This window comes from Alligator mississippiensis, chromosome 5 (assembly GCF_030867095.1).
Source record: "Alligator mississippiensis isolate rAllMis1 chromosome 5, rAllMis1, whole genome shotgun sequence".
In the NCBI taxonomy this organism is placed as follows: Eukaryota; Metazoa; Chordata; order Crocodylia; family Alligatoridae; genus Alligator; species Alligator mississippiensis.
In genome coordinates, this window is record NC_081828.1 from 160,050,086 (window position 1) to 160,076,919 (window position 26,834).

General features: G+C 43.3%; 2 protein-coding genes across 3 annotated transcripts in view; one reads left to right on the top strand and one right to left on the bottom strand.

Moving 5' to 3' along the window:
* DNAH11 (dynein axonemal heavy chain 11) overlaps positions 1-26,834 on the bottom strand; it is a 281,712-nt gene that overhangs the window by 228,158 nt on the left and 26,720 nt on the right. The window contains 6 exon segments of the mRNA XM_059728936.1: positions 153-257; positions 1,535-1,730; positions 2,735-2,859; positions 2,954-3,091; positions 3,976-4,092; positions 16,374-16,541. Of these exon segments, the coding sequence (XP_059584919.1) occupies positions 153-257; positions 1,535-1,730; positions 2,735-2,859; positions 2,954-3,091; positions 3,976-4,092; positions 16,374-16,541 (849 nt within the window).
* Positions 17,177-26,340, top strand: LOC132250918 (uncharacterized). 2 transcript variants are annotated; one of them, XM_059728934.1, is made up of 2 exons: positions 17,177-17,924; positions 23,372-26,340. In XM_059728934.1, the coding sequence occupies exon 2, from the start codon at positions 23,908-23,910 to the stop codon at positions 25,783-25,785; it is 1,878 nt and encodes a 625-aa protein (XP_059584917.1). In that variant the 5' UTR covers positions 17,177-17,924; positions 23,372-23,907; the 3' UTR covers positions 25,786-26,340. The 2 variants fall into 2 exon arrangements, with proteins under 2 accessions (XP_059584917.1, XP_059584918.1); XM_059728935.1 differs by lacking the exon at positions 17,177-17,924 and adding an exon at positions 17,937-18,035.

Below are 26,834 nucleotides of genomic sequence, written 5' to 3' on the forward strand. Positions count from 1 at the left end.
TGCATTTCCACAGTTATCCTAGATTGTATAATAATAGGGTAAATCATTCACACCTATTGAATAATTGGAGCAGGTGAAGCATGTGCGCACTCACACACACACACAAATATGAGCTAGAAAAGGTATGTCTTTCATGTTCTGAAAGCACATACCTTATCAAAAGTCTTCTTTTTCTCAAATATTGATAAAGCTGAAGCTGGAATGCGAGTCTGGTTCAAAATCTGTAGGTATTTCACCTCTCTCAGCAGAGCCACTAGCTGTAGGAAATAAAGAAGCTGTACCTCTTATTTGTTTGATTTCAGGAGGTACAAGAAAGCTTTCATTTTAATTCTGTGCATAACCTGAAATACTAAGGCAGTAAGATACAATGGGTGTGTCTGCACATGTATTTACACGTGCCTAAACTGAATGCGCCTTGCTTAAGGTGCATTAAGGTGATTTAGAAGTGCATCTACACGTGGACATGCTAATGTGCATTAAGGCACATTAAATTTAGGCATGAATAGCTAAGTCACATTAGCATGGTGTGTGTCCTTTGGCACACACTGTGTTAACGTACATTAGCAAATCTATACATGCGCTAATGCAACGTAGCTATTTGCACCTAAATTTGATACCTGCTTTATGCACATTAAAGATGTGCACGTATAGACATGCACCCTTAAATGTGCTTTAAAAACAGTAATTTTAGGCTAGGCCCATTTAAAAAGGCACACGTAGATGTGCCCAATATGGCATGAGAGCATATTAGAATGCAACACCTTTTTTAGAATTTAGTAGTATGGGAATGAGGGATCAAATTTTAGCAATCTGAAAATAAAGAATGCTGTATACTATACTATAAAGTAAGTGCCACCTATTATCATCATCATCATTATTTTCTTCCAGATGCCTCCAGAGAAATCAAATACTATTACAATAGCTTTCTTTATTTCTGTAGTTTGGAATTCTATCCAATGCAAAGAAGAACTATAATTTTCCAACTGAAAAATTAAGACTGTGAAATAAACGATCACAGAAATTACAGAGAAAGCAAATGTTATTTTCCTAGCATGAAATTGGAATTTAGTCATATACTGAAGATATTCACTTTAAGGATCTTGCCAATTTAAAAATCTCAGTTTCTTCAAGAAAGATTTTTTTATCAGGGAAGCAATTTTGAAATGGTTGTCCAAGTAAAGTGGCAGGGGCACAGAAACAACATGTCCAAGACTGACTTAGATAAGGTTATGGAAGAATGACATGACAGGACACAGATTACTATACACCATTTGGCCTGTGTGATATGGAGTCATGTAATTGTAGCTCCCAGGTTAAGGTATAAAGATAATTCTGTAGTGTGTGATCTTGTTCCTTGTAGCTGTGGGTAAGTATCTGAACTGGTGATTATGGGGATTTCTTTGAATAATGACATCCTGCAAATGCAGGAGACTTGATTCAATGGCCCAGAAGGCCCCTTTCAGTTTCATATTCCTAAATCAAGGGGACAAAATTGAACAAAATGCAGTCATTTGTAATATGTTAAAATAAATACCTTAGGGTCAAAATTCACACTCAGGAGACCATTTTCCAGATTACGTTTAATTAACGGTTGGTTTAAATTAAACTGACAAACTTCATCCACTTCAGTTTTCCACTCATTGAAGATGTGATCTTCATAACTGTCAAGTAAAGTCAACATTTCTAAATATTTCTGATAAACTAAAGAAGCTTCAGGACCTTCCAAGATTCTATGAGGGAAAAAAACACATATAGTCCATTTTCATTAAAACATAACATAATTTATTAAATCAATTAAGATGCAAATTATACTGCCAACTGCTAACATGTGGAGAAAATTCTATATATTCTAAATGTTTATTTTTAGTTATTCATAATCTTATCAGTCAAGCCACATAAAAATCTGAAAAGATCAAAGTGGGAATAGATCCATTTTAGCCAGTACAAGCAAAGTTAGGGGAAGGATAAGCATCATCCTCAGTGGCTGCACTCATTTCCCACTGTTGTGAAAGGCCATCCCTCAGAATTTAAAATAGTATCAATTTCTCATTATCACTGTTGAAATTACTATATTTTCTCCTAATGAAACATTCTGTTCATAGTGCTGCCTCTTAAAAATATAAAGATTGGACATAAAAGATACAAGTACAATTTTTAAAACCAGCTACTATAAACAACTTAAGTAAATAGCCTAAGTTTTACTTTTGAAAATTTTACCTATATAAAACAAAACTTTTTTTAAAATAGGTTATAAGACGTACTGTTTCAGAAACTAAGTTTTTCAACTTTGCTTTCCTTAATGTCACATTCACAGCAACAATGAGACAAACCTCTTACAGATATTAAAAATCAGTTCCAAGAGTATCACAAGATACACGTGCGCAGATACAGAAATGTTAAAGTTCCCAGGCTAGTTCTGGAAATGTGAATATTGTTTCATGTATACAAGGGTGGCAGTGTTGTTGCGGTCATGATGATCCAAGAAATATGCAAGATGATATTTTTCATGATATCTTTTATTGGACCAACTATGGAGTTGGGGGGGGAAGGGAGGAGAAAGAGAATAAAAGATATTACAAAAAAAACCTTTGCTTTTCACGTATATACAGCACACACAGTGGACTCCTGGGAAAGAGACACAGGTAAGTTTTATTATTGTTCTTCACAGATAATTACAATTCCTTGTTTACAGGTTGTTAATCTTCTAAACATAAATAAGTGCATGAACACTTACGGATGAGACAGATACGATAGGTATGACCAAAATGTCTGTATCCGTCCTTTGAGTTCTTTGGACCACTTAATATTTCCTGAAGTAAATGGCATATTTTTGTTTATGATCTCATTCCCTTCTTCTACCTGTGTGTTAATATAATAAGAAGGTTGATACAAGCTATTACGATTTAAAAGTCTAAGAGAAAAAATGAGAACTAAGTTTTTGTTTGCTACATACCTGCTTAACATGCGCATCATATAAGCGTTTACAATTATCCAGCTCTTCATCAAACATTTGCAGTAAAATGTTATAATTTGGGTTAAAAATCTCCATAATGATAGGTTTTTCTAGAAAGTGCCCAAAGATGGCTAGAAGCTATAAAAATCAAAGTTAGTGTCAGCTTCCATAATTTAATACTTAAAATTAATTTTGATTAACATTACTTTTTTTGGTCTTTTCTCGCACTGAAAATCTCTCAGGATAACTATCACTGTTGAAATACCTGAATCAGGACCTTACGCGATCTACCTCATCAATTTTCACCAGCTGAGAATCTGATCTTATAAATATACTAACAAGCTATTAAATTGTATTAAATGAGTAAACTCCAGAAGGCGTGAAGTGTGATGGTTCAATTCATGTCACTTAAAAGCATGGAACTGTGATTTTCAGATTGAATGGAGATGGGGACTCTTTCTCCAGGTGCCTTCCAATGCCTGTATGCTTCTGTAATCTTCTCTATGTGCTCTTTCTAGTCTGATAAATCCTTGTTCTTCCAAACTATCACGGTTTCACTAGTTTAACTTAACACTTCATTTTAGGCTAATGAATCTGGAAACCGGCCTACTATTACAGTATTAGTAACTCAACAATCAAAGGACACAGATAAACGGGCTTGTGTCCCCAGTGAATGTGGATGTTACAAATAGTGTTAAGAAATAGGGAAGTTTTAAAAAATCTAAATAAAATGTAATCCAATGAATTTCTCATAACCCTTAAATATTCTAGACATAAAACATTCCATGTCTACTATTTACCATGTCTGTAAAGGGTATGTATGCATTCATAACTTTATTAAAAATGTCTTCAGCATTGAAAATCTTAAATTTGCCTTTTACGTTGATGTCTGTTGCAAAATGACATTGCTATGCTGACAGCTGGATTTTACCCTTAGTTTCCGACTTTCCACTTGCTCGCAAGTTAGTTTAGGATGACGCTGACTGTTAAATGACAACCATTTTAATGCTTTTATTACTGACCTTAAAAGCTGATTCTAAGCCTGAACAGTCAATAAATCCCATACAAAGAATGGACCCAAGGCGTCTTTCAAAATCCAGGATTTGGGCTTTAAACTCCAAATAATCAGTTTCAAACTCCTGTACAATATAAATAACCCTAATTTTAAGTTGTATTAGGGGTAGATTTAATACAGTAGAAAACAGATACAGCTATCTCAACTCTTTCTGGAAGAGCACCAATAAAATGCAACTTCTAACATCTGTTATTGAGTTTATTGAGGATCTTAAAACAATTATGATGCCTTAATGTTTGTTCACCCTTTAAAAACATTTGAAAGCAATTTAAGAGTATCTGCATGTATGTCTGCATGTCTATAATCCTTTGAAACAGGTTCAGAGAAAAATACACATTCAAATAGTTCTGTAGAAGGCAAGACAGAGCTGCAGAAGTGAAATAAAAACAATGTTCTAAAGAAGTGTGTTAAAATATGTCACCAGGAACATTTATAAGCATAATTTCTGCTCCCCAGTAACCTAAATGCAGTGATGTTTGCTGAAAGCAATGTCAAATACATAAATTAAAGGAATATGCATTAAGGCTTTGTCAAGCTTCTACCGTAAATAGTCCCACAGAAGCCCTGGAAAATCCCCCATAAGGTTCTACAACAATACTGCAGGGGTCTTGCATACAAATCTGGCAGATCACAAATTAACCAAGTAGTTCCCAACACTTTTTCCCCCAAACGTTTCACTTAGTCATACACTTGACAAAAGGGAGTTAATTCTATTGATTTGATAGTTGTTAAAACCTCTTAGCAACAGTAACTCAGTATCCCAGCCTCTATTTTACAAATAAGCATATTTTTTGCTCAAAGCAAAAAGGCCAGTGTTAACATTTTCCCTTTCCATCAGAAGACAGGCTCAAAAGCATGTGCAAGGAACTTTGGCAGATAACTATACTGCATAATCTAGACAAGGCTGCTCTGAGGTCTAGTATCTACCTACTTGAAAAGTAGCCTCTATCCACCCGATACTTCTGCTGATCACAACTGAAGAGGCATACAAGATGAAGCAATGATTCTCAAGCAGGATGCCATAAAATCCTTTCAATGATGTTGAAGCATGCCACATAACATTAGCACTCTTAGGCCCCATCTAGAAGTTACTTTAAGGTAGGGGTGGGCAAAATGTGGCCTGGGGGTCAGATGTGGCCCATCAGGACATTCTATTCTAATTTAGAAAAAAAATTTTTGAAAATTAATATTAATCTGACCTGGGCTGCCTGTCACGTGGCCCTCGATAGCTTTCCGAAACTCAGTAAGCAGCCCTCTGCCCAAAATAATTGCCCACCCCTGCATTAAGGTGCGATTAACCAAGATTAACCTGCTAATCATGTCTTAAACTGTGACCCAGGCATGCATGCAATCAGTTAACGATGTGTTAAAACAAGAAATAAGGCACAAAGTTATTCCACAAAAACCATGTAATTACTTTGTGGCTTACTCTTATTCAGTTAATTACATGATGTTTGGCCAGGTGCTTCCCCGTGTCTGGGAGCCTATGTCAGTTGACAGGATACCCAGCCATAGGGAAGCACTGTACACCAATGCATGGGGTGCTCCTTGGACTGAAGACCCATCAACTGCTAGACTCCCAGCTGCAGGAGCTTGCTACTTGCTGGTGCAGGGGGAGTTTAGGTTTGTAGTCCTGTGCCCCCCTGTACCAGCAATAAGGCATAATTGGACCTGATACTGCATCCCACAATCATATCTCCTGCCATGCACATGTGGCATGGCAGGAGGTGCAATTGTATGGAGAACAATTCAGATCCTATCATACCTTTATCTGAACATCTGTCAGGGACCTTAGGTGTGCAAACACCTACACATGATTGATTCACAGGATAAACCCAGAAATTTCAAATAGGAATCCACAGCATCAAAAACATTCTAACCTGCTGTTGTCTTTCCAAATTCTTTCCAATAAGAAGTGATCTGTTACACAGTCACAAAATGAGTGACAGCTAAGAGCTGGCTTTTTTTAAGGGTTGCCTTGAGTCTAAAAAGGTTGAGAAACATTGAGCTAGAGGCTTCAGATGGGAGGTGGCTAAACAGCTGGACATTTTACTCTAACATCTGAAATCACCACCTCACACTTAGTCTGAAGTAACTTTAGATTGTTAACCTCATAACATTGTTAATCTATCCTTTTTAGTGGGGGGGGGAGAAAAATAGGGGATTAATTTTGTTGTGTTAAAAATTTCAATAGGTGTTGTTAAATAAGTTTTTTGCCATTTTGTTTTTGTAAAAAATGTTCTAACTAATGAGCAGGCTTCAGGCTCTATTGGATTGGTACAATATTGTTTTTCTTTAATTGGAATGAATTTAAAGTTAAATAAATAGTAAATTCTATCTCTTAGGCATGTTGACAGCATTCTCTGTTAGTTCTTATCAAATAAGACCTGCTATAATCAAGATGAAGAGTATATTTGTATTATTTGAACTGGAACTCAATTTTACTAATAATACGGTAAGAAAAAAACACCAGGCATTAATAGTACAAATAACAGGGAAAAAAAACCCTGAACTGTTTAACAATATTTTGTTGAGGAGGGGTGAAAAGGAGATGCATTATTTCTGCATTTACCTTGCCAAGTAACATTACTCCTTACTTTCATTCCTATGTCATTAGCCTTTCAGTCAAACATATTCTACTTACGATTAAATCAAAAGAGATAAGTTAGACGCATTAAAGCTTGTTGGGAAGCTCTACCAGCATCTAGCTTAATCTATTCAAATACATGAACTTTTAAATCAGCTGACTAAGTAAGCAAAGATACCATAATGTTTAATTAAGATAACTTAAGACCCAACAGCTACTGTATAGTAAGCAACAGAATAGTATTCCTTTCCTACAGGACAGCTACCTAAATCACAGTACTCCCTTAATCTCTCAAAGATAACAGCTAAGGAGTATTGTTCATAAAAAGATTCTGAGTGCACTACAACACCGTCCAGAAAAAGCATGCCTCTTGACTCTTTAGAGCAGGGGTAGGCAACGTTTTTTGGCCGGAGTCCCGGAAAAAAACACAATGCTTACCTTGGAAGGTGCTGGAGTGCGGGCATGCCAGAAAAACAAAATGAGGGTGGGGGTACATGGCAGGATGCCCTGCTTGTGCCCCCTGCTTCCCACCCAAAGCCCTTGCCCCCCAGCCCTGCTTCCCCCTGCCCCCCACCCAAAGCCCCTGCTCCCCAGCCCTGCTCATGCCCCTGCCCCCCAGCCCAGGCTCTGTGGCTATCAACAGCTACCCAAAACCTGGGATGGTTGCAGCCGGGAGGCTGTAAACAGCTGCCTCCTCCCCAGCCCCGGCTGCCTCCCAGCCCCAGCCCCAGCTCCAGCGAGGCAGCAGGTGCTGGCAATGCTCTCTGCTGTGCTGACCTCACTGCCGCTTCTCCAGAGCAGTGTGTGGGACCTGGCACGACATGACACAGTGGGGGGGGGGAGGGTGCAGAAAGTTGTCTGCTGCTCTGAGCTCCCCTCTGCCCTGGCCACTCTTCCCCTGCACACAGGGGCAGCAGCAAGGGGCACAACCCTGTGTGCTGCCCAAGCTGATCCCCTGCACACGGGAAAGTGTGATCCGGCAGCACAGAGCTTGCAGCAGCAGGCCACTTCCCTGTGTGGCCCCAGTGTGCTGCCACTCTGGGTTGCACACGCTGTGCTCCCAGCCCTGCTGCCCTCCCCTGAGCCCTTCAGAGCGCAGCATGTGTGACCTGGAGCAGCAGCGCACAGAGGGGCCACACAGGGAAGCTGCCTGCTGCTGCAAGCTCCGCGCTGCCTGGGTCACAATTGCATAGGGCAGGGTTGATCCTGCATCCAAGTAGTTGATAGGAACTTTGCTATTGACTTCAGTGACATATTTTGCTCTGAAGCAGGGGTTGGCAACCCCCAGCACATGTGCTGAGCATGGCACGTGAGGCCATTTTCCTCTGCACTCCTTGGGACCAGGGCAGGGAGGCAGCAGCTGTTTGCAACCTCCCAGCTGCAGCTGGCCCAGACTCTGGGTAGCTGCTGCCAGCCAGGAGCCTGGGCTGCTCCCAGCAGGTGGCTGGGAGACTACAAGTCCTGCTGCAAGCAGCCCGGGCACCATGGCTGGCAGCAACTACCCCAGAGTCTGGGCTGGCTGCAGCCAGGAGGCTGCAAACAGCTGCTGCCTCCCCGACCCAGCCCCAATGGGCTCAGTGCTGGCACCTGCTGCCTTCCCGGAGCCCAGGGCCATGAGATGGCCAGGGCTGAGGCAGGGAGGCAGCAGCAATTTATAGCCTCCTGGCTGCAGCCAACCCAGGTTCTGGGTAGCTGCTGATAGCCTTGGAGACTGGGCTGTTCCCAGCAGGTGGCTGGGAGGATGGAAGCCCTGCTGCAAGCAGCCTGGGCTCTGTGGCTATCAGCAGGTACCCAGAACCTGGGCCGGCTGCAGCCAGGAGGCTGCAAACAGCTGCTGCCTCCTGACCCCAGCTGCCTCCCAGACCCAGCCCTGGGTTCTGGGGAGGCAGCAGGTGTCGGTGACGCTCCCTGCTGTGCTGCCCTCGCTGCTGCTTCTGCAAAGCAGGATGTGGGACCCGGCACGGCAGGAGACTGCGAGGGCCACAGAAAGCTGCCTGCTGCTCCGAGCTCCCCGCTGCTCTGGCCACACTTCCCCTGTAGGTGGGGGCAGCAGTGAGGGGCACAACCCTGTGGAGGCAGCAGCTGTTTGCAGCCTCCTGGCTGCAGCCGGCCCAGGTTCTGGGTACCTGATGATAGCCACAGAGCCCAGGCTGCTTGCAGCAGGGCTTCCATCCTCCCAGCTGCCTGCTGGGAACAGCCCAGTCTCCAAGGCTATCAGCAGCTACCCAGAACCTGGGTTGGCTGCAGCCAGGAGGCTATAAATTGCTGCTGCCTCCCTGCCCCAGCCCTGGCCATCTCATGGCCCTGGGCTCCGGGAAGGCAGCAGGTGCCAGCACTGAGTCCATTGGGGCTGGGTCGGGGAGGCAGCAGCTGTTTGCAGCCTCCTGGCTGCAGCCAGCCCAGACTCTGGGGTAGCTGCTGCCAGCCATGGTGCCCGGGCTGCTTGCAGCAGGACTTGTAGTCTCCCAGCCACCTGCTGGGAGCAGCCCAGGCTCCTGGCTGGCAGCAGCTACCCAGAGTCTGGGCCAGCTGCAGCTGGGAGGTTGCAAACAGCTGCTGCCTCCCTGCCCTGGTCCCAAGGAGTGCGGAGGAAAATGGCCTCACGTGCCATGCTCAGCACATGTGCTGGGGGTTGCCAACCCCTGCTTTAGAGCAAAATATGTCACTGAAGTCAATAGCAAAGTTCCTATCAACTACTTGGATGCAGGATCAACCCTGCCCTATGCAATTGTGATACCAGTTTGGGGGAGCTGGCCAGGAAGACCTTTGATGTAAGGTAGTCCTAAATAAAATGGAATGTTCCATCTATTCAAATGAAGTAACTAAGGACAAACAAAATCTCAAATGGATTCCTATCAATTAGAGCAGTGAGGTTCTAAAGCAGCATTCTAATCCAGGGGTTGTCAACTAGGGGTACGTGTACCCCTAGGAATACTTGGAAAGGTCCTAGGGGGTATGCATGGGCGGGCGGGGACAGAGCGCTGCCACCCACAACCCCATGCTGCCACTTCCCAAAAGGAGGGATGGGGGGAAGAGGGGAGCGATGGCAGTGGCACCCCTCTGCTGGCCGGACGTGGGGAGGAGGGAGCTCACATGCAGCAGCTGCTGCCACCATTCACCACCCCGTGATACCATCCACCATCCCATGCCACCTTCCCACGGCCATTGGACAATTGGCTGGGTGCAAGGCCCATCAGCAGCCCCCACAGCCGCATGTGCATAGGCAGATTAATCCACAGGCCAGCTGGGCACAAGCCTAGGAGTCCCTACCAATTTGGGGCCCTGGATAACTCATTAAGAGGGAAGCAAAAGTGGGGTTTTAAAATTGGCACATTTTGGTCTTCCAGCAGGAAGAGGAAAATGGCGCTCAGTTTAAAATCTTAATTTCACATTGTTTCCCTGCAGCCAGGAGTGAGGTCCCTCCCCATTGGGGATGGAGGGGCAGGGCTGGAGCTGGGCCAACCAGGAGTGCTGCACAGCGCTGAGCCTGGGGGGGAGGGGCTGGGTCGGGAGTGCCACACTGAGCCTCTGCAGGCAGCTAGCAGCACTGGGGGGGGGCCTTGGCAGGGCTATAGCCCCCCCAAATTCACCTTGACCCCCTGTAGCCCCTCCTCCTAGTGCTGCCACCCACCTGCAGAGGTGTGGCGCAGTGCTCCTGGCCTGACTCAGACCGGCCCTCTGCATGTGTGTGGCCGCATAGACTCACTGGGCAGCAATGCCTGCAGGTCAGTGTAACAGGCCAGGCAGGAATGAGACAGAGCCAGGGCCAGCTTGTGGCGGGGGTGGGGATGGGGCTACCTCATAGTGGTCGAGTGGGGGAAAGGGGAAGTCTTTTGTGGGGAAAGTGTGTGGCTGGGTGTGCATGTGTATTTGTGTGTGCACATCTGCTTCTGTCTGTGTATGTATGTGTGCATCTGTGCATGTGTTTGTGCGCATCTTAGTGTGTGTGTTTGTGTGTGTGCACGTGTCTGCATACATTTCTGTGTACTTGGGCATGTCTGTGCACGCGCACGAGTGCATGTGTGTGCATCTCTGCATGTCCATCTTTGAGAGAGAGTGTGCGTCTGTGTGGCCACAGCAGGGGAGCGGGGCAGAAAGCAGGGAGAAGAGGCAAGCATGTGCCCCACTCACCCCCAGCCTGGCAGGGTCAACCCAGCCTCCTCTGCCAGAACCAGGAGGGGAAGCCTCCCTCTCCCCCAACAGCCCAGCTCCCATGGGAGCAGGGGACCTCCAATGATGTGTTTGCCCAGGGCCCCAGTACAGCTTAATCCACCTCTGTGCACGTGCAACTGCCTGTGGGAAAGTGACACGTGGTGGCGGCATGGTGTGGTGGGTGGTGGCAGTGGCCACTGCGTGCAACCCCACCTGCTCTGCATCCAGCTGTCATCACCAGAAGGTGTACACTTGTTAAAAATGGTTGGAAACCCCTGTTCTAATCAATCAGAGTAATTGGGGCAAACATACTAACTGCTTCCAAGAAGTAGCTCAATAAGTTTACAAAAAATTATGATGTAGATGCCTGTGACAGTGTAGTGTCAATGACTTATTGGATCTATTTCAATTCTATGTTCTAGTGGTAGGCTCTGAGTTATGGAACTGTGGCCAGCTTTGCAACAGCTAGGGACAGAAGTAACACACAAACTGGTTTAAGTTATCAATCAGAAGCTGGTTTAAACCTGTAACAGAACAGAATCTCAGTGCACATAGATCAGCTGCAAAATGCCTAAAACTGGTTTAAGATAAACCTTGTTGAATGTAGTATCAGACTTAACTGATTTGGTTCAAACTAGTTTATGAAACCCTTCCTGCTTCAAGTTAAATCAGTCCCCCATCATCCCAGCATGCTTTCCAGCCCTGGGCTGGACGGTGCTGTGCTGTCTGCTCCACCCAAAAAGAGTTGCTGGGGGGGTGGGGGGGAGCACTGTGGACTACAAATCCCAGAGGCACCTGGAAGCAGGAAGAGGACTTGATGAGCAACCCTGGAGAGCCCTGCTGCTGTGATTCTGGACTGCAAATCCCAGAGACCTTGGGGCAGCAGGAAAAGGAAACAAACACACAGCCTATGCTGGCTGCATGTCCGAGAGCCATGCTCTAGCACCCTCAGCTTCTGACCTGAGCCATTGCAGGCATGTGGTTGCATTCCCTGAATCAAAAGTAAATGTGTGTCCAGTTGTTTCTCAGTTTAATTTCTGCAGCTTAGACTAACATGCAGACTGAATGTAAATGACTATCAACTTTTATTTTTAAATAAAAGCCAAAGCCACAATGCTCATGCCATGCCCTCCTAGATACATGTGTGACCAGCTTCTTGTTAACTTCAAAAGGATGCAATCTGACTAAAATTTGTGTGACCATGCTGCAGAAGCACATTCAGATTTGCATAACTCCTGCAAGATGCAACTGAAGAGGACAAAAAGTATTAACACAAGCATGTTCTCATTCTGAAACAGGTTGGAAATGCAAAGAAGACAATTCCAGTACCTCTGCTAAGAATCTGTTCTCTAAAACTACACTTAGATGAAAACATGGTCAAAGCCAAAAATAAAGTTACACATGCAGCATTTTTCACACATATTTACATTATACACAAGCAATAGTTTGATTAAGTCTCACAAATATTCACTATCAGTGACCAGTGAGAGCTAAATGAATTCCAGTAAGGCCTATCTGGCATGGGGATATACAGTAAGTAAACCTATAAGAAACGTGGGAAGGAAAAAGTAGACATTAAATGAAATCTGACATTTTTAGGAAAGAATATTTCAAATCATCCACCCAACAGTTGAGAAAAATATATAAATGAGTTCACAACATGTGAGAGAAAAACTAGATGAATTTTTCCACATCTAATCAATTAAAGAAAAACTCATACAGAGTTTGCTAATGAGATGTGGCATATCCTCACATACAAATATTTCACCCACCGAAAATCCATTCAAGGTTTTCAGACTGAGCACCCAGATTTGTACTCTAATTTTTTTTTAGTCTTTGTCAAGATCAGACTCATTACTTGTGTTACAAAACTGATCACTGCTTGAAGTCGTTTCTGGAATTTCAAATATTTTCATTTGTATATTAAGTAACCACGTAGGGTACTTTATATATTGAGATGCTTGTAAAACATTTTCTAAGAAATAGATTCACACAATGCATATATTGTATACTGAATAGTGAGAACCTTGAAGTTTCTGACAAACAAATTAGCTTTATGTTGACAGCTATTGTTTAGTAAACCTTCTGGTTAGGATTACAAAACCTAAAGGTAAATAGCTTCTGAAAACCTGAATAAAAATAATCTTTCAGTGATGACAGGAAAAACAGGACATTAATTGGTACTCGGTATTACTTTTTCACTTCTTCTATCAACACTATGCCTGCATACATAAGTAAGCATGCTCACCATAAAAAGAGAAAGCTAATCTTGTTAAGTACACTTTAGCTGCCAATAAATAGAAATCTCAATAGGCTTTACATATAGAACTAGTGTTCTAAGATGCACTATAAAGTTTCTTTTGTCACAGGTCAGTCAGTCATTAAATCAGTGCCTTAACAATTGATAATGCATAATAACTGGCAAGCTATATTTTGCCTGAAATGATGATAGCTGCATTTTAAATAATGGATTAGAACTTCTATTAAAGCAGTGTCAATTTTACTTAAGTTTTTTTTTTATATTTATTCATAATAGCAACAGTTAGGCCACATTTTAATAGGAGACAACTATGAGTTAAAGATTACATACACTGAAGCCCAGAGAGCGTGAGAAAATATGGACTTGTAACCAGACTGCAGCAAGGAAGTAATCAAAATGCAGAACTGCTCTAGCCATATCCCCTGTCCTGAACTTAATGGTATGTTAATTCTAGATATGCGCCAATATATCGGTCCATATCGTATATGCACTAATAAAAGAAAATTGACAGTATTAGCAACCAGCCTTTTTTGGCTGATAATGTCACCGATAAATTCCACATGTATGCACACAATCTCATGAATATATGTGGTCAGGAATGCACCCAGGCAACTTGGAGAGCAATCTCTATTGGATAAGTCTGTGGGAAGGAAGAGGCACGCAGGGAGGGCAGATTGATACTCCCACAGTAAGGGAGGGAGTGGGGCTGGAGCAGGAGCAAGCACTGCCCAGCCGGGGTGGGGCAGGGCATGGGACAGCTGCAGGCGGCTCATCTGGTGTTGGGGGAGGGGGCAGCTTCCCATCACCGTGCACACCACTGGGGGAGACATAGGGGCCATTTGTCCCCCAGATTTGTGTGCAGGGTGAAGGTGGGCTGCCCACTGCAGGCTTGGAGCCAGGGGCTGTGCCAGCCTCTTCCCGATAGGGGGGTGGGGCTGGGCCAGGGCAGGGTGGACAGCAGTGGCACTAGGAGGGAACCTATGGGATGGGCTACTGATGCCCCAAATTTGGTGTAGCCACCCCTCACAGTCCCACCGCCACCCACCCTGAGCACAGCCCCAGCAAAACCCCCCACCAGGAAGAAGCTGGTGCAGCCCCTGGTCCCAAGCCCACAGGCCACCTTTGCCCTATGCACAAATCCAGGGGTCACATGCCCCCCATGCCTGCCCTAAAGGTGTGTAAAGCGGTAGGAAGCTGCCCCCCACTCCCTACACCCACTGGACAAGCCACCCTTGGCTCCGCCCCACATCCTGTCCTGCCACGGCTAGGCAGCACCTGCCCTCGCACCAGCCCCAGCCCCACTTCCTCCCTCACTGTGGGGGCCACTATCTGCTCTCCTCATGGCCCTTCCCTCCTCCAGCTGGACTTACCAGCTAGACACTGCTCTCCAAGCTGCCCCCCTTCCCCCAACTGGATGCGGCCTTCTTTGCTTGCAAAGGACAAATGGCAAGATCATATTCACAACATTTTTATAATTTCAGAAACGTAACATGTTCAGATATCCCCAGTGGTACTGTAGTGATTTTTGCCTTTTGTTTTTGGTCCTCCCTGTGTTAATAACTTTATTTATATAACCTTAATATTTGCTTCTGTCCAAAATGCATCTGGTAAAAAAAGATAACTTCTTACCCAAAAGATGTGCTCCTTGGGTGCACTCTGACTTCCATCTGCTTAATGTTTTGATAAAAATCATCTGCTGTTATTTTTACCACTGAAAGTCCTGCAGATCCACCACAATTAGAAGAGAGAAAGCCTAAGTTTCAATTATTTCCTCCTCTGCAAACCCAATACAGGCAGTGGGTTGCACAGGTGTCATAAAGACAAAAAAGATTCCCAGGTGTAGATGAGGGCGTAATCTGGCTTGCAGTCTTTTTGTTACTGGTGTTGATGCAAGAGAAAGTCAGAACCTACCTTAATTTTTAGATGGCAAATAGATTTGCTGGGGTGATGTTAAAAAAAGAACAAAAACAACAGCAACAACAAAAACCCCAGCTCCCTCTGTATTTTTCACTTGTGAAATTAAAGTACTCAAAATAAAATCCTAACCCTACTGCAGCCAGTAGCAGCTCTTCCATAAACTCCAAAGGCTCTAGGACAGTGGTTTTCAACCAGGGTGATCCATCTCCACTGCCCTCCAATAACTAGCCCTTGTGTGGAAACCAACATTAAAATGCCATTAAAATGGGAAACCCATAAAAACATATGCTTTCAGCATTTCTTAACATTATACCCTTAATTCTTTCAAAACGTAACTAGCCAGCTTGGTTACATACTAATTTCATTTGATGAATCATTGCAGAAGAAGCTAGAATCCTTTAAAACCAAAAATTTGGTTTTCAAGATTTAATTATAAAAATTAATGAATCAATTTTGAAATCTTCAAATGAATAAAAGAAGCTGCTATAAAGCATTAACCACAATATAAAACATCATGATTTCAAATCATGTTCTAAATATCCAAAGAGTTTTAGCGAATATATTATAAAATGCTAAATATTATTGTCAGCCAACATGATGCGCTAGATAATGCTTTACAAATATATTGTACCCCATCTTTCCAATATAATTTATTTGAAGTTACAGTTTATTACTTGTGTCCAAAACATATTGAAACTGATAATGGCTGCTGACAGACATGAAAACAAAACAAAAAACCCCCACACTTTATCAGAAGCAGCAGCATGTTAGTTCAACCTAACTCCATGGTGTCTGTATAGATTGGATGCATCAGCAGGGCTTTTTTGTGCTTTTACTTAATAGTTGATTAAATCAGCTATAAGATAAAAGCACCAAAAAAGCCCTACTAAAGTGCCTGATTTATACAGATGTTGGGAGAGCCTGGTCCAAGAAACGTGGTGCCTCTTCCAGACATGTGCTGGGCTTGACACAGAAACATGTCAAGCTTAAAGTAAAGCACCCTATTTCCACATCTACAAGCAGTCACTGAGGTATATCTTAGCAAACTTTAGAAATAAGATTGTAGCAAAGCTAATTATAAGAAGTAAACAGCAACAGAATTGTAGATAGCAAAGAACTGTATTACAATATTCATTTTTTTAAATCTCAAAAGCCCTACATTCAAATTTGGAATAGTTAATGATAGGTTCTATCTACATAAAAAAGTTTCCAAACAATTCAACTACACTGCCAAAAGAAAACATTTAAAATCCTATTCTGGAGAAGACAGGCACTAGACCAGCAAGAAATGCTGAAGTTAGATGGGATGTTGTGCTCCTAACTTCAGTAGGTCAGGCTATACTCTATGCTGTGAATTTCTCATTCACACTTAATAAATCTACTGACAGGTATCCTTAGAAAATATTAAGACACACCAGTGCAATCTTACCAGGTTATTGTAATCTGTGGGATCATATGTTCTCTCTCTGAAAACTTTGCAGGTTTCCATAAACTCTTCATTCATCCTGCAGGTTTGTTCACTTAAGATTTTTCCCTTGACTCCACCAAACTCCAGCTTTTCCAGTTTTTGAAGTTCCAACATATTAACAAAAATATTCTAAAATCAATCAGTGAAAAATATAATTAATGATATGCCCTGACAGAAACCAAAGAAAAACCATATTATCTAAGACTTGTTTGCCTAGTTTGAATCATTTTGACGAAAGCAAAAGGAGAGAGAGAAAGAGAGAGAGAGAGAAACAGAGAAACAGAGTTAAAATCTACATTAACCTGAGTAGCTGATGTGCAAAAAGGAGGCCTGTTTTCTGCAAATAACTACATCTGGACATGGGGTTCACCCTTGCAGTCTCATGTGCAAATGTAGAAAGGAATTAGAAGCAAATTACAATTGTCCACATTTAATGTAAGTTAAATATTTCCATAATTTTGTCTGCTTCCAGTTTAGAAAGAATTAATGCTACTAAAATATATTAATTGATAATATATTGACTTCTTTTCATAATGGTGCTATGAAATTAAACATAAAAGTTAAATAAGTAACTCTGAACCTAGTATAACCTTCAAAATCTGTGCCAAATTAAATGCATGTTTTCTGCATTCAGATAACATTGTCTCTTGACCCAGAGAGATTAAAGTAACTGTTTCTGAATATATTTTTATACCATCTGTCTTCCTCTAGAAGTTGCTTCATCGTACAGAAAAGAATTCAGAATTCATGGGAGGTGACTGGTGAGTGAAGTTTGTAGTGCGCAGGTTTGTTATTACCCTGAAATAGAACAGTTTTCTGATAGCATACTGTTAGGTTTACAATAATTTGGATTATTAAGAAGTATTAGCTTTATAGCTGAATACAAGGCATGACCTGTGGCCTAGCAATGCAGCTGACCACAAGGCAGAATGATAGCTAGGCCTTTGCTTGTGTCAAGTAATCATTTTAACTGCACCAAGCATTTTCTGAGTTAAAAAGTGAATCTGTGTCTGTGTGCTAAAAAAATCAGCTACAGCAAGAAGTAAGATAAGACAGAGAAACCATTGTTCTGGGTGTACACTGGTTGCGTCCTTGAGAAGTATCTTCTACTGTGTAAGGTTTTGCTAACATATTATAATGTTACTGTTACTTAACTTTTAGCTTTTAAAAGTGCTAGTTCAGCTTAATAGAAATATGCTGTTACAAAGATTTATAAAGCACCGCCCCAAGTATTGCTTTTTGTTAACCATATAGTCTTGCTTTGTTGTAAGAAGTATAAAAGATCGCCTCACCCTTGAGGGGGGGGCCATTTTGCCTTTTGCTGGCTTTATGGTCTTTGCTCGAGCAAATAAACAGCTGTCTTTCTTTACCCGCGTTGTCTGTCAATCAAATTACAACTAGACAACAGACCTTAGGGAGGTTTCTCCCACCACAATTTGGCACCCCAGATGGGACCCGTCTAGCTTGACACCTTTGGAGACCTCCATCCCCCGACACCCCAGCGCGCACCAGGTGAGTTCACCTATTGGGTTAGTCTCAGGAGGTGGACGGTCCCCTCAGGACCAATAAGGCGGGATCCTCAAGTCGGGTAAAGGAACGGTACCGGCGAGTACCTCAGGTCAGGTATGTTTTTGGTTTCTATCTGGTTTCTGGTTTTCTGGTTTTACCTCTAGAGGTCTCTGGAAGCAGTCTTTGAGGGTATCTGTCTGCTGATTTAAACGCTGATAGAGCCAGCAGCCTAGCCGAGAGGCGAAAGACACAGATATAAGGTAGAAATGCTGTTATAACGGCCAATGACTAGGGTCTCGGACTCAAGACGCCCCTCCTCACGGAGAAAGCCAGTGGGGTCCGAGAACACCGGTTGTTGTATGTGGACGAAACAGCTTCTAGGCAGGTAGAACTTAGGGAAATAAGACTGCTTGTGCTTGGATATAATCATGGGTTCCGGTTTAGGGAAAGTTATTCCTGATTCACCCCTTGATTTTATGATTAAGAATTGGAAACATTTGGAGGGACGGGCAGAACTGTCCAAGTCTCGTATGGCAGAACTCTGTTTAACTAATTGGACATCTTATATGTCCCAGTTAGATTTGGGAAGACAATGGCCAGAAAATGGATCATTTGACCTAAATCGCCTGGCTGCCTTACGAAAGATCTTGGAGGACCTCCGCCCTGGCCAAATTAGTTATTGGTATTTATGGGACAACGTTGCTAGCAAGCAATTAAAACCTTTAGCTTCCCAGACCCCTGCACCTTTTCCAAATCTGTTAGCTCCCCTTCTATATCAAAAACCTGCTGCACCACCGTCATATTCAGAAGATGATTACAGACCCATGCCTAGGCCCCCTAACCTACCATTGATACCATCCCAAATGTTTGAACCCCAAAACATTGCCCCCGGGCCGGCCGAGGGACTGGGAAGTCTTCGGGAGGCATCACCTCGATTGTCTCTCTCGGAATCCCTGAGTCCCGGATCTGAAGAGGGATCCAGAGATCCCTTTCCAGATTCCAGTTCCACTCCAATTTCAAATCGCACTCGTCAAAGATTGTCTAAGCCTGCACTTCAGTTACCTCTAAGAGAATACCCTGTGCCTGGCGAGGGTAGAGAAGTTATCAGTCACTGGACACACGCTCCGTTCTCCACCACAGACCTCTTAAACTGGCAAGAAAACACCCCCAGGCTCAGAGATGATCCCGAAGTAGTTCTAAGGCGCTTCAAAACCATTTTCATGACTCATAACCCCTCCTGGTCAGATGTCATGCAGCTTCTCGAAAGCCTTTTAACTACGGACGAGAAGACTCAAGTACTACACCATGCTGACCAATTTCTAGCCGATCAGCCCCATGAAAACCACCCCATGCCTAATGGCATGCCCAGGCAAAATCCGAATTGGAATTACAATCAGGAAAGGGGGCAAAATTCAATACGAATGCTGAAAGACAGCATTTTAGAAGGATTAAAGAAAGCAGGAGATAAAACTACAAACTGGTCCAAAGTGACAGCTACTGTTCAGGGTCCCGAAGAACACCCTTCAGACTATTTTGAAAGACTCTGTAAAGCTATACGTCAGTATGGAAACATGGACCCTGAGACACCTGCCACTTTGCCTGTGTTAAGACTTGTGTTCATAAGTCAGGCTAGCAAAGATATTAGAAAAAAGCTTCAACATAACACTGAGGGTGTTGAGGGCAAATCCATGGCAGAAATCTTAGCCACTGCTACTAAAACGTTTAATGGAAGGGAAGAAAAAAAGAAGAAAGAAAAACAAAAGGAAGATCAGTCCAACATTCACATGTTGGCAGCAGTAATACAGCCCACAAATCCCTATAGAACCAATCTGCCCCGTGGCCCGAGGCCCTTTGTGCCTAGGCCACCGGGCCGTACCTACCAACCGTATGGGCCCAACGTATGTCATTACTGTAGACAGGAAGGACACTGGAAAAGAGAGTGCAAGTTAAGACCAAAAAGATCCCCAAGTGATAACCCTGAAAAAAAAAAATTCAAGAACCCTCAGTTCACTGCTGTTACCCCAGAACTTGCTCAAAACCAATGTGACGACTGACGTGATGAGGGAGATTCTGCATGCCACTTTCTGCAATTATCCTCTGTCCAACCTAAAGAAGTCACCCTAAACTGCAGTGCTCAAGATCCCCTAATACCCTTAAAGATAGGAGAACACGTCTACGAGTGCCTGCTAGACACAGGGGCAACTTTTTCCAGTATTTCCAAAGGACATCTTTCACCAAGTGAAAAACAAGTCACTGTTATGGGAATTGAGGGAAAACCCTTCCGTTGCTCATTTTCTCAACCCACGAACGTAAAAATTGGCCCCCTCTCAGCAGAACACTCTTTTCTTCTAGCAACTGGCCCTGTTAACCTTCTTGGACGGGATCTTCTTTGCAAACTACAAGCCACCATACAGTGCTCACCTGACGGAATTATTCTAACGTTTCCGTCCTCCCTGGTCCCAATGATGGCCACAGTGCTTGCAGTTACAGAAGACTCGAGCTTGCAGTCTCTTCCCCTTGTTCTAAAAGAAAGGGTACCCCCAGAACTTTGGGGCCTCACCTCCAGCTCGGTGGGACTCCTAAAATCTGCAGATCCTGTCAAAATTCTAATTCGTACCAATCTTGAGCCACCTAAAGTACCCCAGTATCCTTTGAAAGCAGAAGCTATTGAGGGACTCAAGCCTTTAATTGAAGATTTTTCTAAACAAGGAATTTTAATTCCCTGTCAGTCCCCCTGTAACACACCTATACTTCCAGTAAAGAAACCCAAGCCTGGTCCAGACAGGAAACCCATGTATCGTCTGGTTCAAGATCTCAGACAAATTAATAAGTATGTCATTCCTCGACACCCGGTCGTTCCTAACCCCAATACTATTTTAACTGCAATACCCCCTGACACTGCTTTTTATACCGTAATAGACCTCTGTTCTGCTTTCTTCAGCATCCCCATCCACCCTGAATCCCAATATCTTTTTGCCTTCACCTGGGGTTCTTCTCAACTGACCTGGACAAGGTTACCCCAATGGATAACCTTGGATATGTAGGATATGTAGAATCTCCCAGCATTTTTTCTCAAATTCTTCACAAAGATTTGCAAGATGTTACTTTTCCTAACTCCTCATCCCTTCTAATATACGTGGATGATTTACTCTTATGCTCTGCCTCATCAGAAGCATGTATTCAAGACACCATCATTTTACTCACTGCACTAGCCGCCAAAGGTCACAAGGTGTCACCAAGTAAGCTTCAGTTTTGTAAATCCACTGTTAAATATTTGGGCCACATTTTGGAGCCTGGCCAAAGACGCCTGAGTGATGACAGAATCCAAGCTATCCTAAATATTCCCAAGCCTATAACAAAGCGTCAAGTTCGGGGTCTGCTGGGAATGGTGGGGTTCTGTCGCTCCTGGATTCCAGCCTTCGGAGAGTTAACCAAACCACTTGTACAGCTTACTACAAAAGAGGCAGAAGAGCCAGTCTTTTGGAATCATGAAGCTGCCCGTAGTTTCAATAATATAAAATCTGCTTTAACTTCTGCCCCTGCCCTAGGGCTACCAGATTATCGAAAACCTTTCACGCTCTTTGTCCATGAGCGACTAGGAGTAGCCTCTGGGGTACTTACTCAACCCTTAGGAACCACCCAACGCCCGGTAGCTTACTTCTCTGCACAATTAGATCCAGTGGCAAAGGGGGGAGTAGGCTGCCTTCGCACAGTGGCAGCAGCTGCAACCATAGTCGAGAAAGCCCAGGAATTAGTCCTCGGATATCCCCTTATCTTAAAGGCTCCACATGCAGTAGCCCTCCTTCTCCTCCAGAAAAATACTCAACATTTTTCTCATCAGAGAATGAACAAGTATGAAACCACACTTTTAATGGCTACAAACCTGGTCATAGAGAGATGCAATACCCTGAATCCGGCTACTCTATTACCTCTACCCAGCGACGGGGAACCAGGCTCCCACGATTGCCTTCAAGTTGCAGCATTTTAAGACAAACCCAGGGTAGATCTTAGTGACTTACCCTTAGACAACCCTGACTTGATTTTTTTTGTAGATGGCTCTTCAAAATTAGTAAATGGAGTTAGAAAAACGGGTTATGCAGTAGTAACTCCATTTGAAGTACTTGAAGCTGAACCAATGCCTGGGCAGTTGAGCTCGCAAGCGGCTGAACTTACTGCCCTTACACGAGCTTGTCAATTAGCATCGGGCCACTCTGTAAATATTTGGACTGATTCTAAGTATGCCTTTGGAATCTGTCATGCCACTGGACAATTGTGGAAACAGAGAGGATTTATGACAGCTTCTGGAACTAAAATATCAAATGCTAAACAAGTCAATGATCTCCTACAAGCTATAATGTTGCCAAAAGCCATAGCTGTAATGCATTGCCCAGCCCATACCAAAAAGGGAGATCAAGTCTCAAAAGGCAATGCCCTGGCCGATGCTGCAGCTCAAACAGCAGCCTTACAACCACTATCCGCCCTAGCATTCCAAGCTCAAATTCCTCAGTCAAAGGCATATTTGGGAATATTGCTAGAGCCAAAAATGTACGAGTCTGCACCACCTTTAGAACAACAGAGATGGAAAGCGGCAGGAGCCACCTGTGAAAAAGATGGAATATGGCGATTGCCAGATGAAAGGATAGTGCTACCTAAAGCAGCTCTTAGACCCTATCTGCAACAACTCCATCAAAGCGAGCATTTAGGTTGTGAAAAACTTGCCACTATCACTAACAGGCTGTTCTACGCACCTGGAGTCTACCAGGAAGCAAAAAGGCTTTTAGAACACTGCAGTATATGCAAACAGTTTAATATCAAAGGAGAAAAATCAGGACCCCCTGGAGCCCGCCCCTGGGCTTATACTCCCTTTGAAAGACTACAAATAGATTTTGCTGATATGCCTAAAGACAATGGGTACAAAAACCTCCTAGTAATTGTTGACCAACTCACGGGGTGGGTAGAAGCTTTCCCTACCAGAAGAGCTACAGCACAACAAGTAGTAAAAATACTCCTTAATGAAATTATACCCAGGTTTGGTCCTCCACGTATCATTGAAAGAGATCAAGGATCGCATTTTACTGCTGACATAAACAAAACACTGGCCAGCTGCCTAGGAATAGAATGGAAATTCCATACCCCTTGGCACCCAGAAAGCTCAGGACAAGTACAGAGAATGAATCAGACCCTGAAACAAAAAATTGGAAAGCTATGTGCTGAGAGCGGGTTAAAATGGACTAAGATTCTCCCACTGGCCCTTATGTCCATCAGAACGACCCCCAGGAGAAAACTAAAACTCAGCCCTTACGAGCTGCTGTTTGGACACCCTGTTCCCCAACATTTCCCCTTACTACCGGCTCACACTTCTTCTCTTTTAGGCAATGAAGGACTCATATTATTATTATATGAAGGACTTATATTTTATCTCTACAGTCTCAGTTAAAATCTCTCCATAGGTATGCTGCTTTAAGCCAACCCCTCCCTGCCGATGTCCCAGCACATCGCATCCAGCCTGGAGACTGGGTGTATGTAAAAACTTGGAAACGGTCTCCCCTTGAACCTAAGTGGCAAGGACCGTATCAAGTCCTCCTCACCTCCCACACCGCCGTAAAAGTAGCAGAGAAGGACAATTGGATTCATTATACTCATACAAAGACGACAGAAGTTTCACCAGAGCTCAGGATCGGCTCCAATGCAAGCTTCCCTGACCTGGAAAAGGGGAAGCCAGAAGACGACAACTGCGGACTTCGTGGGAGCACCGCACGCCCACCTGACCACGACAAGGGTGAGCCAGAAGCAGATGAAAAAATAAAAACAAACACCTCCTGGACCTGCAGCCCGTTAGATAATATAAAACTCAAACTAACCAAGGTCCACTAATAAACTGTCACCCTTTTGGGGTCCTGCCCAGCCCAGAGAGCACCGAACTCCAAGTACTGCATCCTCTAGACACTCTTGGATCAGCTGAAACCGAGCACTTTGAGACTGTAACATGTCCCAGAAGATCAGTTATTGGAGCTACAGGGTTGTGCATACTGTTTGTGCTGATTTTTGTTATAATATGGTTTTTATAACTATGTTATTTCTAATCTTTCTCTTTGCTGGAGAAATAAGTCTCTCACAGGGGTCGGCTATAGCTGCCAGTTGCTGCAGATGTGCTAATCCTGGTGCCCGAGGTTTTCCTGTCTGGATAAGCGATTCAATCGAACTCTCTGATATAGATGGGAAGGTCAACATTGCCCGTTGGTATCCTCCCTCACATTGCTGTAGTTCAGCAGAAGTTTGGGTATTTACTTATGGAACAGAATATTGTGTAAAGCCTAGCCACCCAGTTTTCAGACAATTTGCAGAGTCTCCTCAGGCTAAGACTACTCTTAAACCTAATGTTGCCCATATCTCTGATAATAATATGTACCTCCAATACGTTGAGAGAGCCGCTAAAGCAGAAAACCAAAGTGATTGTTGGGTATGCAGTCATTTTCCTCTCCACACTCAAGGAGGCATTCCTATGACTCCCATCCCCTTGGGCCCCATCAAGTCACTTTTAAACCCCTCTAATAACCAAGCTTGGGACCAAAGTCAGCAGGAGTTCCTTTTAGTAAAGCCTGTTGTTGGAGATTGGTGTTTCTATGTAAACTGCTCAGTATCAGACTGCATTAATTTAGGCACAAGCATATGTCACCACTATTTTACTAGTTCAAGTGGAGGAGACTGGCGTAATAATAACACAGCAACTCCTACCTATTGCAGCTCTTACAATGATTTCTACAGCAGCAAAAATTTAACCAAGGGTACTAATCCTATCTGCACCCCCATCTCCTCTTTAAATAATACCTCGTGGTATTGTTTGTACATTGATACCTCCCGGGGACAATGCTTCTTCAATGGAACTGCAAATCCTTCCTTTAAATCAAAGGGTGAACGCGGGGTGCTAGGATTAGGAAACGGGGGCCGAATACCTCCTAAGTATTCAAACCTCGCTGCTTTAAAAGGACAATACTGGGTCTGTGGCTCCCGCGCCTACCATAAAATCCCAGCCACAGGAAAAGGTATCTGCTATCCGGCAATGCTAAAACCCTCTACGTCCTTCGCCACGCACCTTCCACGGGGCAGGTGGCGAAACAAGAGGGATTTGCAAGAAAGCCGTGATATAGTAGATAAATATCAAAAAACTCCGCTTACCAAAGGAGTGTTAGTCGGGTGTTCTTTAGCAGGTATACTCCCAGGAGTAGGCACTGCTTGTCTTGGAAGATTTACACTACGCCTGCAAGCTGTGATAGAAATCATGGCTCATGAATTCAGTGAAGGTCACAAGGAATTCTCGAAGGCCGCTGCTGCCTTGGCTGACACCCAAGAAGAACTCCGACAAATGGTAATTCAAAACCGCATAGCCCTTGATTTTCTCCTCGCTGCTCAAGGGGGAGCTTGTGCAGTTATCGGACCAGATTGCGTTTGGGTTAACAGTTCTTTTACAACAGTACAAACCCACCTCAATGATGCAGCTATCCATATCCAAAAAGCCGAAGATATAGCAAAAATCCCCAAAGATACATCTCTTAGTTGGCTCACTAATTGGTTGCCTTCCCTTACAGGATGGCTTAGACCTTTTATATTAAGCTTAATTGGAATTGTTATAACTATAATCTGCCTGTTGTGCTGTTTTCAGTGTCTATGCTCTCTAGGACAACAGTTTATGCAAAGGCAAGTAAAAATGTATGGTCAGTTTGTACAAATATCCAGCATCAATCATCAAAACCTAACCCCACAAGAAGTTGAATACCTAAAAGTGTGTTCCAAAATTTCCTCTGGAAAATTGGAACAAAGTGGGGATTGTAGTGCGCAGGTTTGTTATTACCCTGAAATAGAATAGCTTTCTGATAGCATACTGTTAGGTTTACAATAATTTGGATTATTAAGAAGTATTAGCTTTATAGCTGAATACAAGGCATGACCTGTGGCCTAGCAATGCAGCTGACCACAAGGCAGAATGATAGCTAGGCCCTTGCTTGTGTCAAGTAATCATTTTAACTGCACCAAGCATTTTCTGAGTTAAAAAGTAAATCTGTGTCTGTGTGCTAAAAAAATCAGCTACAGCAAGAAGTAAGATAAGACAGAGAAACCATTGTTCTGGGTGTACACTGGTTGCGTCCTTGAGAAGTATCTTCTACTGTGTAAGGTTTTGCTAACATATTATAATGTTACTGTTACTTAACTTTTAGCTTTTAAAAGTGCTAGTTCAGCTTAATAGAAATATGCTGTTACAAAGATTTATAAAGCACTGCCCCAAGTATTGCTTTTTGTTAACCATATAGTCTTGCTTTGTTGTAAGAAGTATAAAAGATCGCCTCACCCTTGAGGGGGGCCATTTTGCCTTTTGCTGGCTTTATGGTCTTTGCTCGAGCAAATAAACAGCTGTCTTTCTTTACCCGCGTTGTCTGTCAATCAAATTACAGCTAGACAATGGACCTTAGGGAGGTTTCTCCCACCACAAGTTGCCTCAGAGGTTAAGTGGCAATAGAACATGGGTTTTTTGGATCACAATTTTTGACCGAGGCACCTAAATTCCATCAAAGCCTTTTACTGGACCTACCCTTTGGTTCTTTTATCTCTTAAGATAGTAGGTGGGTCTTTAATAAGTGGGTACCATCATAAAAGTTTTAAAAGAAAAAAAAGTTTTAAGAAAACTTAAAAGTAAGTTGTAGTACAGTTTGCAAACAGTTGTAGAGACCCACACTCAGGAGAAGATTTTGTATTGTAGATCGCAAGTGTCTAGACAGATGCGTGATCCAGGGCAGCAATCAAGCATCACAGCTTTGGCAGGGTTATAGACATTCCTGTCTTCCTAATATTACCTATTGGGTAGCTCTCAGTGGCTCCTTGCTCTTTATTTGGATCACCATTCTGAAGCTCCCCATCATA